Below are 15,487 nucleotides of genomic sequence, written 5' to 3'. Positions count from 1 at the left end.
GGTGGTGGTCACATAAATCTACACATGTGGTAAAATTGCATAGAACTAAACACATACACATGCAAACACGAAAGCATGTAAAACTAGTGAAACCTGCGTAAGGTTGATGGATTGCATTGCTGTATCCAAACCAATTTCCTGGCTGCAGTATTATATTGTAGTTATGCATTATGTTACCACTGCAGAAACTGGATGAAGCATATATGGGATCTCTATATATAATTTTCATACAACTGCATATCAATCTATAATTAACTCAAAATAAAAAGTTAAAAACATTTTTTTACATCCAGTAAGAAAAGAATTGAGGATACTATACAGTTAACCATTTCAAAGACATCACTACAGATGACTGATTTTCATGCTCCCAAGTGGGCAGCTACATAATTAACCTCCATCCTACTACTCAGAATCCAAAGACTTCTGTTTTTCTTCTCTTCCTTCTTTCTCCTCTTTCCCCCAACACTCCATAAACCTCCTTCATAACTGGCTATAAGAGAGAACCATAGTATATGTGTGTGTGTCTACATTGCGACACCGTGTTCGCTCTAGTTTTATACATACACAGGTGTTTTTTGTTTGTTTATCATTATTAGCATCTGTGCTCTTGGTTCCCAATTTTAAAATTCATGATATGGCACATTTTATACTCCCCTTTAAAAATAATTAAAATGTGGGCACCTGGGTGGCTCAGTTGGTTAAGCGACTGCCTTCGGCTCAGGTCATGATCCTGGAGTCCCGGGATCAAGTCCCACATCGGGCTCCCTGCTCAGCGGGGGGTCTGCTTCTCCCTCTGACCCTCTTCCCTCTCGTGCTCTCTGTCTCTCATTCTCTCTCTCAAATAAATAAATAAAATCTTTAAAAAATAATAATAATTAAAATGTTTGTCGTTTTTTGTGACAATAATTGCTTTCAGGCTCTGTCCCCACCCCACCTCAAGGTAAGGAGCCCTTTTAAAAAAAAAAAAGTTTCCACATCTTTGCTCTACAGTTTGGGTTGATCATTGGTGAAGCCTACACAATAGGGTAACTTCTGTGCACTGAAACAGAAGATAACGATTGCTAATTGTATAGAATAAGTTAGGTACTTTTTCTAATCACTGATGTACACAGTATTAGTAAGCCATTGCCCCTGGGCTTAGCATTGGCATACCAAACATGGTATACTATACAAAGAAGCACTATAACATACCATGTATTAAAAACACCTAATTAATACATTGCAGAAAGTTAATTTATTTGTAGTTCTGACTTGCACTTGTTCAGAGAGCTCTAACAGCAGGCATTATTCCTGTACTTTTTCCCTAGCTTTGCTTTCCAAACTACTCATCAATTTTCATAAGCCCTAACTCAGGGCTTCTATTTGATATACATATATACACACACATATATTCATATAAACTTTGTGTACGTATTTAGTTCTATGCAATTTTATCACATGTACGTGATACACACACACACACACACACACACGTACAAGGTAGCATCTAATACAAATTCTTTGTGTAACAGTCATGGGGTAGTACTCTTTTCTCAACGTGTTCCAAGAAAAATATCTTTTTAAAAGCTCTGCTATATTCTCAGACTAGTAACAACATTCTTCCACCTACCCCTCATATTAGTTTCTATCTGGGGAAATAAGGGTAAGCCCTGCCCCCAAAAGTGTCTTTTACAAATGTTCTAAGAAATAAAAACAAAGTATTTTTCATGTGGCATTTCTTACACAATGGCCCCAAATGTCAGTTTTATACGCTACAGCTATTAGTGTATCATTTCCAATTTTAGAGAAACAATCAAATAATCAAATAACGTATTTCTCCAAAATGACTAAGATTCATGGAATTAAACATTCATTAACAGGTGGCCCATTAACGTGTAAATTTTTTTTATCTTGCTCTTAAATACACAATCTTAATTTTTTTCTAATCTCTTACTCAGAAAGATAATTTTAAAAATATTTAAAAAAATAGTTTTCATTTCCAAGCATATGCTGAACTGCAATAAGCAGTCTTAATAGAGCACATTAAATACCCAATGAAAACCAACACAAAACAGCACAATTAGAAACTGTATAAGTTTTACCTTAATTCTTCTCTCGGTGTCATCTAATTTTAACTCTGCTGAAACTAGTTTCTTTGCCAAATCATCTCGCTCAGGTAGGTGTCTAGCTTCAGAGATCTTTTTCAGTTTCTGTAAGGAAAATTTTGTCCTAAATAGTTCACCTTCTGTATCTTTTACCCTTTTCTCAGTTGCCCGTTCTTTCTCTTGAGATTTTCTTAAGCGTTCTTTGAGTGCTATAATCTCATTGTTATGACGAGCAATAAGTTGTGAGATTTCATTTTCTGTATCTTCAAACTTATTCAGGGCTTTCTCCTGTCTGTATTGAAGCCTTTTCAAAGCCTTATTTTCTTTTAGCAGCTCAGCTAACTTGACCTGGAGTTCAGTTACTTCATTCTGCAATTCATTGATTTTTAGCAGTCTTGCAGAAAGAACCCGTTTTGTAACAAGATCAGTATCTTTCCGAAGTGGCTCCCTATTGAGGCTCAGGGAGCGAAATCCCACTCGGACTCCCTTTCTGTTTGGTGGACCCTTAGGGCTTGGCTTCCTAGGGGCTAAAAAAGAAACAGTAATAATGTAAAGTGAAAGCTGTACCAATGTAATATTATTTATTCATTCTAACACAAGTGGATCTATAACATTCTTTAGTTATTTTGTTCCTTAAAAAATGATCTTACAATATTTAAGTATCAGGTTTTATTTAGACTCTTAATATAATGTTTTTATTAAGAAAGGTTCAGAATCCTTTTTAAGAAAGGTCAAGAATATTCTGACTTATCAAAATGATATCCCAATGGTTTACAGGAAATTATTTTACACTGCTTTAAAAAATGGCAGCATCAGACTATGGACTCTGAGAAATAAACTGAGGGTTCTAGAGGGGAGGGGGGTGGGGGGATGGGTTAGCCTGGTGATGGGTATTAAAGAGGGCACATACTGCACGGAGCACTGGGTGTTATACACAAACAATGAATCATGGAACACTACATCAAAAACTAATGATGTAATGTATGGTGATTAACATAATAAAAAAATAAATTAAAAAAAATGGCAGCATCAAGCTTTACCATTTTTAACTTTATATGTAAGATGGCAAGCCAGAATTCGAACACGACCATCATCAGCATCAGCATGGAGTTTAATAAACACTGGACAAAATACTGTGATATTCAAGTAATTTATGCCAAGATATTTGGGATTATAATTTGGAATGTGGAAATGTATGTTTTCTCTAATTAGAACTCTTTTTCTTTATTTGGGGAAACAAGAAACAACACATTGTATGACAAGAAGACTTGGGTTTGGGACTTTGATTTACCACTTTATAACTCCTTGGGCAATTCAGCTAAACCTTTCCAGGTCTATTTTGCCCACCCATAGAATGAGGATAACACCACCTACATAACTAGGTTGTTGTGAGGATTAAACAAAGAATGCATGTAAAAAAGGAAGTTCTCCACAAATATTCTCTGTCAGTAATAACTTAATCCCATTTATCAGTGATTGAAAATGACAAACACTTTTAGCAGTACAGATGTGATTTTAAATGCTTGCTCAGGGGCTTTCTTTTGTGTGAGGTTCAAATCAAAAACATTTGACATAATTTGAGAACAAGATAAAAACAAAAACCTACACCCTAAAAAATATAGGCATATGAAATCTTTAAACTATACATATTAAATAACATTTCACAAAAATTTGAAATGTCATTATTTTTACTACAAGTTCATTAAACTTAGGCCCCAATATACAAAGCACCTGCCCTTAAAAAAGAGACATATAGAAGTCTGCCGCAGTTCAGAATAATGAACTTTAATCCCCAAGGTGACTGCATTTTTTCCAAGAAGGAAATGCATTCTGGAGGGAAAAAAAAGAAAAACTAGAAGATTCAACCTTTCCCTACCCTCTCTCCAGCCATGGATACCTTGATTCCATTATGTAAACAAGAGTAACAAGTAATATTTACAATTTACATTACAAAGTTTCATTTAAAAAAAATGGAAGATTCTAAAGACTGTGTTTTGAATGTGTACTGATTTGGATTTCAGGTCTATAATTGTTTGAATACACAAAAGGACGTGGTAATAATAAGAAATGGGGGAAAGCCTATAAGTTTGAACTACACTTTCCAATACAGTAGTAGTCACTAGCCACATGTGGCTTGAGAGATTTGAAATGTGGATAGTCCAAACTGAGATATGCCATAACTGAATTTCAAACACTTAGTTCAAAAAAAGATGCATAATGTTTCAAATACAGTGCTTTTAACTACATTTTAAAATGATAATATTTTGGATATTTTAGATTAAATAAAATATACTATTAAAATTAATTATACCTGTTTTTCTTATTTAACGTGGTTATCAGACAATATAAAATTACATGTGTGGCTTGTGTTTGTGACTTGCATTATATTTCCCCTGGACAGCAGTGCTCCAATTTTAAATTGGGGCATCCATCATTTCAATTCTCTTTCCTTCCCAACACACTGAGTTAACAGTTTTGGTATCCATATACTTCCATGAAATATGTACTCAATTCTTGGAATGACAGAAGCTTTATACATAAAAATGATTATGCATAAAGATGAATGTCAATTATTCCAAATCTCTGATTTTTATGTATAAAATTGTATTTCTCAGCAAACAAGATTTCATACAAATAGAAACTTACTTTATTTGAAAAGTTAAAGCCTATATAAGAATTAGGATAGAATTTTCCACCAATACCTTACTTTAATTGTTCAGACAGGAGGGGCTTCCAAAACCAACTTTTTCACATCCTAAAAATCTGAACATTTATTTTTGGCAATATTCTATTAGCATGACTACAAACTGATCATAAAAAGTATACTTAACCTGAACTCAAAAATATTTCCTAGCTGCCATTTACTTTTTTATTTTCATTTTTAAAACTATCAAGATGATTTACAGTGCTAATAAGAGTGAGAAAAGATGATTGACTGTCACATGTATCACTTCATCTACCCCTCGTTAAGTCACTATGAAAAAGAGGGTGAGAAAATATTGCTTTTTTTTTCTTCCTTCAGGTGATAAAAATAAAATATGACTCCTTTAAGAAACACATAGTAAAGATGAATTATCCAACTATAAAAGACTTAAGATGTTTATACTATTGATAAAACATGAAATATAATAAATACGTAACATGTAATATATAAACATGTATAACTTAAACTATTAAATTTTATTATGAATATAACTTTTGATAAAGCAACAATTTTATTTTAAAAAACTAGATATACTGAAAATTAAAAAGAGGAAGAATATGTTATCAAACATGCAAATCCACAAATTCAAGTGTTTAAGATGCTGTTTTAATCACATTTGTTCTTTCCTTACTGTCCTAAGCTGTACACTGCCATCTTAAAAAGAAACTAATTCAGTGTTTAAGGAAACACTAAAGTGTTTAACTGTAATTGGTGTGGTCCTTTTGATTGATTTAAGGTAGACAAATTATCACAGACTTTAATTCAGAAGACAATACAAAGGAGAAAATAGTACAAGTCAGATTGAAGATAATAACTGAAATTTTCTGCATGATGTTAAAACTGTTTTTCAAACCTTTTTCTCAATTATCTTCTTAAATAAGGTAAGGTTTAAGAATTTCTGACTCCTTGGGGCGCCTGGGTGGCTCAGTCATTAAGTGGCTGCCTTCGGCTAGGGTCATGATCCCAGGGTCCTGGGATGGAGCCCTGCATTGGGCTCCCGCCTGCTTCTCCCTCTCCCACTCCCCCTGCTTGTGTTTCCTCTCTTGCAGGGTCTCTCTCTGTCAAATAAATAAATAAAATCTTAAAAAAAAAAGAAGAATTTCTGACTCCTTAATTAGGTGGCCTCCTAAATTTCTTCTAGGGAAGTAGTGAAAAATTAAAGTATTCCAACCAATAATACCAATAATTCCCCAAATATGTAAGTTATTTCTTAGGAATAAATAGGCATTTTTCTAAGGTTCAACCCTATAGTCCATTTGTTCTTCATGAGACAGCAAAAGTTTAATATCAGATCATGCATTCAAACACAAAATCAAAACAAGAGGCTCACACTGAGACAGATTTGGAGGAAAAGACCAAAATCCTGCAGCACTGTACAGGCAAAAGAAAGAAAGAAAAAGAAAAAGCACCTAACTGTTATAAGAATAACATTCCCAGGAAGTTAGATCAGGGTCCACAAGAGGGATGCTTTCAAAAGTAACATATTCTTTCCAGAATATTTTTTTAACGCAAATATTACTTTTCAATGTAAAAATTTATAAAAGCACATTTAATTATACCCCTGCTTAAATGTGTTCAATAGCTAACTATTTCCCCACAGAAACAGACAGCCAATATATTATTATAGGTTTCAAGGTGTTTCATGACCTGACTGACCTGTTTTCCTTTTCGGCTTCCAATTTTACCCCTCCCTGTGCCTTACAATCTAAACTCTATATAATCATTCTAAGCTAGTGTTGTTATAACTGTGCTGTATTCATTAATGTATACTGTAATTACCTCATTTACCTTAGCTTAATTTTCTATGGTGTATTTTTCTATGGTTGTCCTTAGATACTTTGTTACTAAGTACAACTGGGGTTTTTTGACCAGAAATTCATTAAGATGAAGAAGAGATTTCTAGAACAATGCCTTGTCAAATCTGTATTAATATGTAGTTCCAAACTAGGAACATTTTAATAAGACAAATTATTTCTAATGATTAATCTTGTTTCCATTATAACACAGTTTTACAGAAAACAGAGTGGTAGTCCCAAGTCCCAAATTCCATTTCTAGATTTAATTCGAACTTTTGCAGTAAGCACTGTGTAACCTAGAGGAAGTAATTTTACTCTCTATATAAAAATGCCCCTTAACTACTTTATAGCAATGTCATTTTTTTTTTAATTTTTTTTAAGATTTTATTATTTATCTGAGAGAGAGAGGGATAGAGCACAAGCAGGGGGAGCAGCAGAGAGGGAGAAGCAGGCTCCCTGCTGAGCGGGGAGCCCGATGCGGGGCTCGATCCCAGGACCCTGGGATCATGACCTGAGCCGAAGGCAGACGCTTAACCGACTGAGCCACCCAGGCGCCCCAGCAATGTCATTTGCTGCTTTTTAGAGGTGAAGATTAAAAAAGGTATAAACATTTTGTGATTTTTTTATTTTTGCCTTCACAGTACCTCAGCAACACCAAGACAAACATTTATTTAGGAAGAAGAGAACAAAATGAGAAGGCTTATTAATGGTTCCTTCTTCTGTATATAGTATGATTTTGATTCTAACAAAGGATAATACACAGCACCATAGGCAACAACTATATATAACACTATATATACAACTATATATATACATATAACAACTATATATACAAAAATACATCTTATTCAAAATGTAGATCAGCCCAATTTCATGCATATATCAATACATACATAATAATAGAAGTTTCATTCATACAACTTTCCTAAAAACTCAAAATGAGTCTTCTAGGTCCACTGAACTCTTAAAGAATGCTTACCTTGATGATGCACTTGGCCATCTGAAATTTGTCTTTTAGGATTTTTTCCCTTAATACTTGTAGGTGAAGAAGAATTGACCAGCGATGACCGGCCAGAAGACTGTGGGGTAGTTCCAAAATCAGATGAACAATAAGAGTAATGGTGTTTGCCTGTCTTACTTTCTTGATCATTATCTGGACTTCTTTCTCTTTCCCCCATGGTTTTGAAAAATAGTCTCTATTCACATAATTTCACAGATTCCTTTTTCCAAAAAACTCCATGACAAGCCTGAAGAGCAATGTTTAGAGTCTTCAGATCCTGGTGATAATATTCATGTCTGCACTTTGTTTCTCTAGGTATCTGCAGTAGAGATTAACACATTAGCAACCAGAAGATACACTTTTTGCCCCAACAATTAAGGAAGGGGAAAGGAAACTCATTATATTTTGTGAAACAAGTTTTACAGTTAATTACAATGAAAGATGCTAAAAGCAAATAATATACTGTTTATAATTTTTAAAATTCACCTATATTTTCACACATTGTTATTTATACTATTTGGAGAATAGACAGAATGTTGTAGGCTGGACAGAGAACATGTAAAATGCCTGACATATAATTGTTTTTGAATAAAAATTAACTGAATTTGACTCCCTTGAATTTTAAGATTTATAATAAAGACAAATGCTGATTTTTGACAGACGTATAATGACCAAATCACCATTTTTTTCTTTTCTGGGGAGGCAGGTGGTGGTTAAGGCAAGCCTGCCTATAGGAACAACAACAAAAAAAACCTAACTACATAAAAGTATAAAACTAAAGTATGTAAAAAATTAATCAAATTAAAACACATGTGAAGAAAAACATTTCCAACATGACAGAAAAATGGTTACCATCCTTAACATGTATAAATAACTCATACCACCCCATAAGAAAAATATGAGGTCAAACATTAAATGAGCAAATACATGTTAAGACCCACAGCGGGCAATACAAATGATAGGCACATAAAAATATTCAACTTCAGATAACATTTTAAAACGTACCAATTATCAAAGATTTTTCAAAACAACACTCAATGCTGCTAGAACGCCTATCAAGAAAAGATCCACAGGATTTTTGTAAAAAAAGTTGGCAAGATGTATTAAAACTTTAATTGCACTTTTAACCTTTGATCCGATAATTCCGTTCCTAAATAACAAGAAAATAATCCTAAAAATAGAGGAAAAGTTATGTACAAATGTTTATGCAGTACAATTTTTTGAAAGATTTATTTATTGGATGGGGGCGCCTGGGTGGCTCAGTCATTAAGCATCTGCCTTCAGCTCAGGTCATGATCACAGCGTCCTGGGACCGAGTCCCGCATCGGGCTCTCTGCTCCGCAGGAAGCCTGCTTCTCCCTTTCCCACTCCCCCTGCTTGTGTTCCCTCTCTCGCTGTCTCTCTCTCTCTGTCAAATAAATAAATAAAATCTTTAAAAAAAAAAAAAAGAAAGATTTATTTATTTGAGAAAGAGAGAGACATGCAACCAACTGTGCCACCCAGGTTCCCCTACAGTACAATTTTTTTTAAAAAACAGAAGCAACGTAAATGTCAAATAACTGCAGAATAAAGAATATTGTAAAAATCAATACAGCATAATATCATGCTGTTGTTAGAAACACTTACAAAAAGTTTGTGTTACCAGAGGAAATGTTTATAGTACTATGGTAAAGACAAAATTCAAACTAGTGAATACAGTATGATCTCAACTATACATATCGATTGAAAAAAAATAATGAAAATACTGAGTATTCTTCCCTCAGAAATTGAAAAAAAATTGTAAAGTACGAGATACATATACACCAAAATAGTATCTGGGCAACATGAATGTTAGATGATTTTCTTCTCTATATATTTTTATTTTCCAATAAAATAAAATTGGATTACCTTTTGCATTGGAATAATTGTTTTTAATATTCAGAAAAAAACAAAAATCCCATTGATGAAATTAGTATTTCAAGTATAGTGGTTCTAGTACTATATGGAAAAAGACCTATGTACAAGGCAGCACTACTACTGTTCACTACAGCAGTATTACAGTGGTAGAAAGGACTAAAACAATCAGACGGACCATCAGTAAGGAACTGGCGACATAGAACCACATAATGAAGTACAGTATTATGAAGCTACTAAAGGAATGAGCACTACCTCTGTGTTTTTTCTGCAGTCTGGAGTGATCTCCACAATATACTAAGAAAAGAAATATGGACAAAGCATGTATAGTATATTACCATTATCAAAAAAAGATTACAAGTTTGAATACATAATGCTTCATATTTTTAAAAAGTAAAAGGATGAACTAAACACTTACTGGAAAAAAAAAAAAAAGGGTCTGCAAGGCAAGGCTGTCCAATACAACTTTCAGCAAGAATGGAAATGTTTTATAATCTGTGCTGTCTGGTATGGTAGCTGACCACATGTGGCTACTGAGCACCTGAAATATGGCAAATGTTACTGAAGACTAATTAATAATTTTGTTGAATTTTAATTAAGTTTTAAAAACTATACATAATGGTGTTTGGCTCATTGAATCTCAATGATCTCATTTTTAAAGGAAATACTAATAGTAATAGAATAGAACAGAATTAATGTGACAGTTAATTCTAGAGTCTATTCTATTCTAGACTAGAATAGAATTAATGTGATAGTTAAATAGGATAATTCAATAACTATGACACACTAAGCACTCAGTAAAAATCAACAATTACATTTACAATTCAAACATACAAGATGCTTAGTAAATTGATTGATATTCCTTGTCAAAGACTCAGTTTTAATTACAATATAATTAAAAGCTGATCATATGGTATAAATGAGGATTATTTGTTTATATACATATAGCAGAAGTAGCTCCCTATGGCCTGTCCCATCTTAATCAGAAGTGCCACCTAACTTTTCACTGCAAAAGACAGACCCCACAAAACATTACCTGCCATTCATCTCCTATGCACCAGCACTCATTCTTCCCCACCCCTGCCTCAAATATATGCATATAGTTTCTAAAAAAAAAAAAAAAAAAAAAAAGGAAACATCCACTGCCCCATTATTCAAGTCCTTCTCCCTGGGATAGCTATTTTAGTGGCTTATACTTTCATGCCTATGCTATTTCTTGAATTAGCAACTTAAGACTATGAAAGATGAGAATTTAACTGTGACTCATTTTAAATGGTTGCAACATGCAACGACTTGTTAGTTATGGAAGGTTTTTTTTCTTGGAATTCCTAATTGTCCTTTCTTCTTACTGAAAAGAAAAAACAATCTTCCTAGATCACTAATATTTACCTAGTTTGATAGTCATTCTATCTATAGCCTGAAATCCATTCCATTTCTCCTCTTAAAAACATTTTTCTTAGAGACCAATTATTTCTGATTCTAATTTAAACCAATTATTCTGTAGACCTGTGGTACCACTGTCATTCTGGAATCATTTTTATAGTACTTCTGAGTTAATCCACCATTTCTAATAGCTCATGTCATCATCTTTATTAGTTTTGATCATCATTTTACTTGTCCATATCCTCAAATAATTCTACAGAAAGGGTAAATAGGTTGAGATATATGCTCTGAGTCCTTGTATGCCTAAGAATGTCTTTATTTTGCCCTCCAATTTGGTAGTTTTCGTAAGTTCTGCATTCTAAGTTATTTTTCTCAGAACTTCCAAGACACTGTTCCGCTGTCTTCCAAACTCTCAGAGGTTCTTGAAAGATGTTATACTCTTTTATCCAACATGTATTTCTTTTGAGCTCTCACCATGTAACCATAATGAAAATAACAACCACAAAAATCCCTGCCATTATGGAGTTTACACTCTAGTTATGCTCATCTGATTCTCATTCCCTTATAGGTTATCTTTTTCTTTTCCTCCCTAGGAGTTTTTAGGATTTTCCCTCCTCTAATACTGCAATCCCACAACATGTACAGGTGTGAGTCTTTTTTCATTAATTGTGCTGCCCCTTTATTTCCCTCTTCCTTTTAATATTGAAACAAGTATCTTTAAGCACTAGAAATGTTTTTATGTTACTTTTCTGATAAGTGACTTTCCTGTGTATTCTTTCTAAGACTTCTACTGGCTAAATAACAGACTGCTCTATTTTTCTATTTTCACTCAACTTATCTTTTAACTATCCAGGGTTGTTGTGTTTTTGTTTACTTTGTGCAAACACCTTAAGTTTCAAGAATTCTTTCTTGTTCTGGTTTTTTTAAATAATTATCCTGTTCCTGCTTTACTGAGGCAATATATTTTCATTTCTCTGAGAACACTAAATAGACATTTTATTTGCTTTAAAGTCTCTTCTGATCAAGGAACTCTGTATCACATGGTGACAGTTTTTCTTTTTACCACTGGCTTTTCCTTTATATATGGTTTTATTTCTTTGAAGTAATTTTCAGTTGTCCATTGATATATAAAAAAAGAAAAAAAAAGAAAAAATGGAAAACAGGTACTTATGAATAGGGCTTCCTGACAAGCACACTCTGCTTTAGGATGAATAGCAGAGAATCAGCCATTTTCCAGGGGACTCCCTAAAAGCTAGAATTAGGAGGGATAATCTCCAGACACAAATATCCACCATGGCAACTCTACTTCTCTTTTAGGGTTGTCTTTATTTTGATTTCCTCAAGAAATTACTTCCGCATTTTTTGATGGGAAAAAAAGGGAGTGGTGAAGGGCAGGGAATATTACACTGAGTCACTGTGTATGGGACTGGGTAGGAAAGGAGGCATAAGTATTACACAGTTTTTCAACTATTCTTCCTTCCTGTTTTAAATTATCCTTTCTCTCTGACTTTTCAAGTTCTAAGATCCTCTAAGATTCTTTTGGATACACCTGAATCTGTCTTTGCTGTAGTTCCCTCTTGAATATTTTCAGACACAGTTTTCTCTATTTCAATGTGTTTCATCTATTGTTACTCTTTTCCTTTTTCAGAAATGTGCGTTGATGTCTTATCCACTGAGAGTACCCTAATATCCCTTCAAAGTCATAGGTTCATTGTTGTTTTTCTTTAATATACTTTTAATGTGGTCTTCAAGAAGAGAGAAGAAAAACACAAATCTACATCTTTAATAACAAATATATTTTAAAGCCAATTATTTCAAACAGTTATTCTCACCCTTTTAAGACAACTTGATATAAGCAATCACTTTTCCAAAGTCCAAGAAACTACTATTCAATTAATGCACCAATTCAGTCAACAAAAATTAGTGATGGTACAGATGCCATTATAGACAATGAGGAAAGCAATGTGAGCAAGAATACACTGAGAGTTCTTTTAGGGCAGGGTCTGGCTCTTCCATCAAAGAGAGACAATTAAGAAAAAGTAATATTATGTACATATCATTTATATAGTCCCTAAAAACATTACCTGTTAATTATATGAAAAACCTTTCTTAATAGTAACAAAAAAATACAAGAGTAACCCCCAAAATACTAGACAACATCTTATCTTTGTCCAGTGTCCGATTTAGGATCTATTCTGAACTAAGGTGGGTATTTCTAACCTACATAAACTTGTAACATCCCATAGTATGTTACAATTCTTCATGAAAATATAGCACTCAATGATCTAAGCCTTCCCAAAGAACAGACACTTCGACACCTGAAAATTCACTTTTAAAAAATTAGTACTTAGACCTTGTGGAAACACTGTAGCCTGGCTAATAGTACAGTTCACATAAGAAAACAAACAAAAAGTAACAAATTAGAAACAAAAGACATGAAATATTAAATTAAAAGAAACAGGAAGAAATAAAGATGAAATAAGACAACTACTAAAACAACAGATAATAATTTTTCTTATAAAGTACTGGGGCGCCTGGGTGGCTCAGTCAGTTATGCATCCAACTCTTGATTTTGACTCAGGTCATTATCTCATGGGTCACGAGATCAAGCCCCGCATCTGGGTTCCCCACTCAGTGGGGAGTCTGCTTGAAGATTCTCTCCCCACTGCCCGACCCCCTACTCATGCTCTCTTGGGCTCTCTCTCTCTCTAGAATAAATAAATCTTAAAAAGAAAAGCATAAATAAATACTAAACAGCCAATAAGTCAACAAAGAAATCAAAGAGGAAATAAAACAATACCTGGAGACAAATGAAAATGAAAACACAGCAGTCTAAAATCCTCGGGACATGAGAAACAAGCAAAATTTCAAAAAAACAAGAAGGAAAGAAATTATAAAGATCAGAGTGAAAATAAGTGACATAAAGACTAAAAGAAGGAAAAGAAAAAAAAAAAAACAATGAAGCCAAGAACTGGTTCTTTGAAAAGATAAACAAAACTGATAAACCTTTAGCCGGACTCACCAAGAAAAAAAGAGAGAACACCACAAAATCAGAAATTAAAACGTAACAAATGAAATACAAAGAATTATAAGAGTATTATGAACAATTATATGCCAACAAATTAGATAACTTAGAAGAAATGAATAATTTCCTAAAAAAAAAAATACAATCCTTCTAAAATTGAATCATGAAGAAATAGCAAATCTAAACAGCTGATTACTAGTAAAAAATTGAATTGGCAATCAAAAAACTCCCAACAAATAAAAATCTAGAATCAGATGAATTCACAGGTGAATTCTACCAAACATTTAAAGAATACCTATTCTCGACATTTTTCCAAAGAAGACAGAGATGGCCAACAAACACATGAAAAGATGCTCAATATCACTGATCATCAGGGAAATATAAATCAAAACTACAATGAAATATCACCTCACACCTGCCAGAATGGCTAAAATGAAAAACACAAGAAACAACAGGTGTTGGTGAGGTTGTGAAGAAAGGGGAACTCTCTTGCACTGCTGGTGGGAATGCAAACTGGTACAGCCACTGTGGAAAACAGTATGGAGGTTCCTCAGAAAGTTAAAAATAGAACTACCTGGGGCACCTGGATGGCTCAGTCAGTTAAGCGTCTGACTCTTGATTTCGGCACAGGTCATGATCTCAGGGTCGTGAGGTTGAGCTCTATGTTGGGCTTCACACTGAAAGCATGTAGACTGCTTAAAATTCTCTCTCTCCCTCTCCCTCTGCTCCTCCCCAGCCCCCCCAAAACAAAAAACATGAAACAAAAAAAGCGACCTTATGATCCAGCAATTGCACTACTAGGTATTTACCTGAAGAATACAAAAAAACTAACTCAAAGGAATACATGCACTCTGATATTTATGGTTGCATTATCTAGAATAGCCAAACTATGGAAACAGCCCAAATATCCACTGACTGATGAATGGAAAAAGATGCGGTATATATACAGAATGGAATATTACCCAGCCATAAAAGAGAAAGAAGTCTTGCCATTTGCCATGATGTGACTGGAACAAGAGAGTATTATTGTAAGCGAAATCAGTCAGAGAAAGACAAATACCATATGATTACATTCAAATGTGGAATTTAAGAAACAAAACAAACGAGCTTGGGGGAAAAAAAGAGAGGCAAACCAGGAAATAGACTCTTAACTATAGAGAACAAACTGATGGTTACCAGAGGAGAGGTGGGTGGGGGCATGGGTTAAATAGGTGATGGGGACTAAGGAGTGCACCTGTTGTGATTAAGCACTAGGTGTTGTATGGAAGTGCTGAATCACTATACTGTACACCTGAAACTAATATTACACTGTATGTTAACCATCTGGAATTTAAATAAAAACTTAAAACAAAAATAAAGGATACCTATTCTCTTCAAACTATTCCAAAAATAGAAGAGGAAGGAAAGCTTCCAAATACATTCTACAAGATCAGCATTATCTTGATACTAAAACCAGACAAAGATAGTACCAAAAAAAGAAAACTACAAGCCAATACACCTGATGAACATAGATGTAAAATGTCAACAAAATATTAGCAAACCACATTCAATAATACATTAAAAGAATCATTCAGTACCATTAAGTGGGATTTACTGCAGGAA

The 15,487-nt window shown here is 33.8% G+C and overlaps 1 protein-coding gene across 2 annotated transcripts in view; it reads right to left on the bottom strand.

Moving 5' to 3' along the window:
- Positions 1-7,762, bottom strand: part of LCA5 (lebercilin LCA5) — a 50,206-nt gene extending 42,444 nt beyond the window's left edge. Inside the window, exons 1-2 of one of the 2 annotated variants that reach the window (XM_021693542.1) lie at positions 7,564-7,762; positions 2,082-2,611 (exon numbers count right to left, since the gene is read on the bottom strand). In XM_021693542.1, coding sequence (XP_021549217.1) covers positions 2,082-2,611; positions 7,564-7,762 — 729 coding nt within the window. Of the gene's footprint in view, positions 1-2,041; positions 2,612-7,563 lie in introns of those variants that run through there. The other variant, XR_002480509.1, reaches the window with a different exon arrangement.
- Between the last annotated feature and the right edge of the window lie 7,725 nt (positions 7,763-15,487).

This window comes from Neomonachus schauinslandi, chromosome 8 (genome assembly GCF_002201575.2).
Source record: "Neomonachus schauinslandi chromosome 8, ASM220157v2, whole genome shotgun sequence".
Classification (NCBI taxonomy): domain Eukaryota; kingdom Metazoa; phylum Chordata; class Mammalia; order Carnivora; family Phocidae; genus Neomonachus; species Neomonachus schauinslandi.
This window is presented reverse-complemented; position numbering and strand designations above follow the sequence as displayed.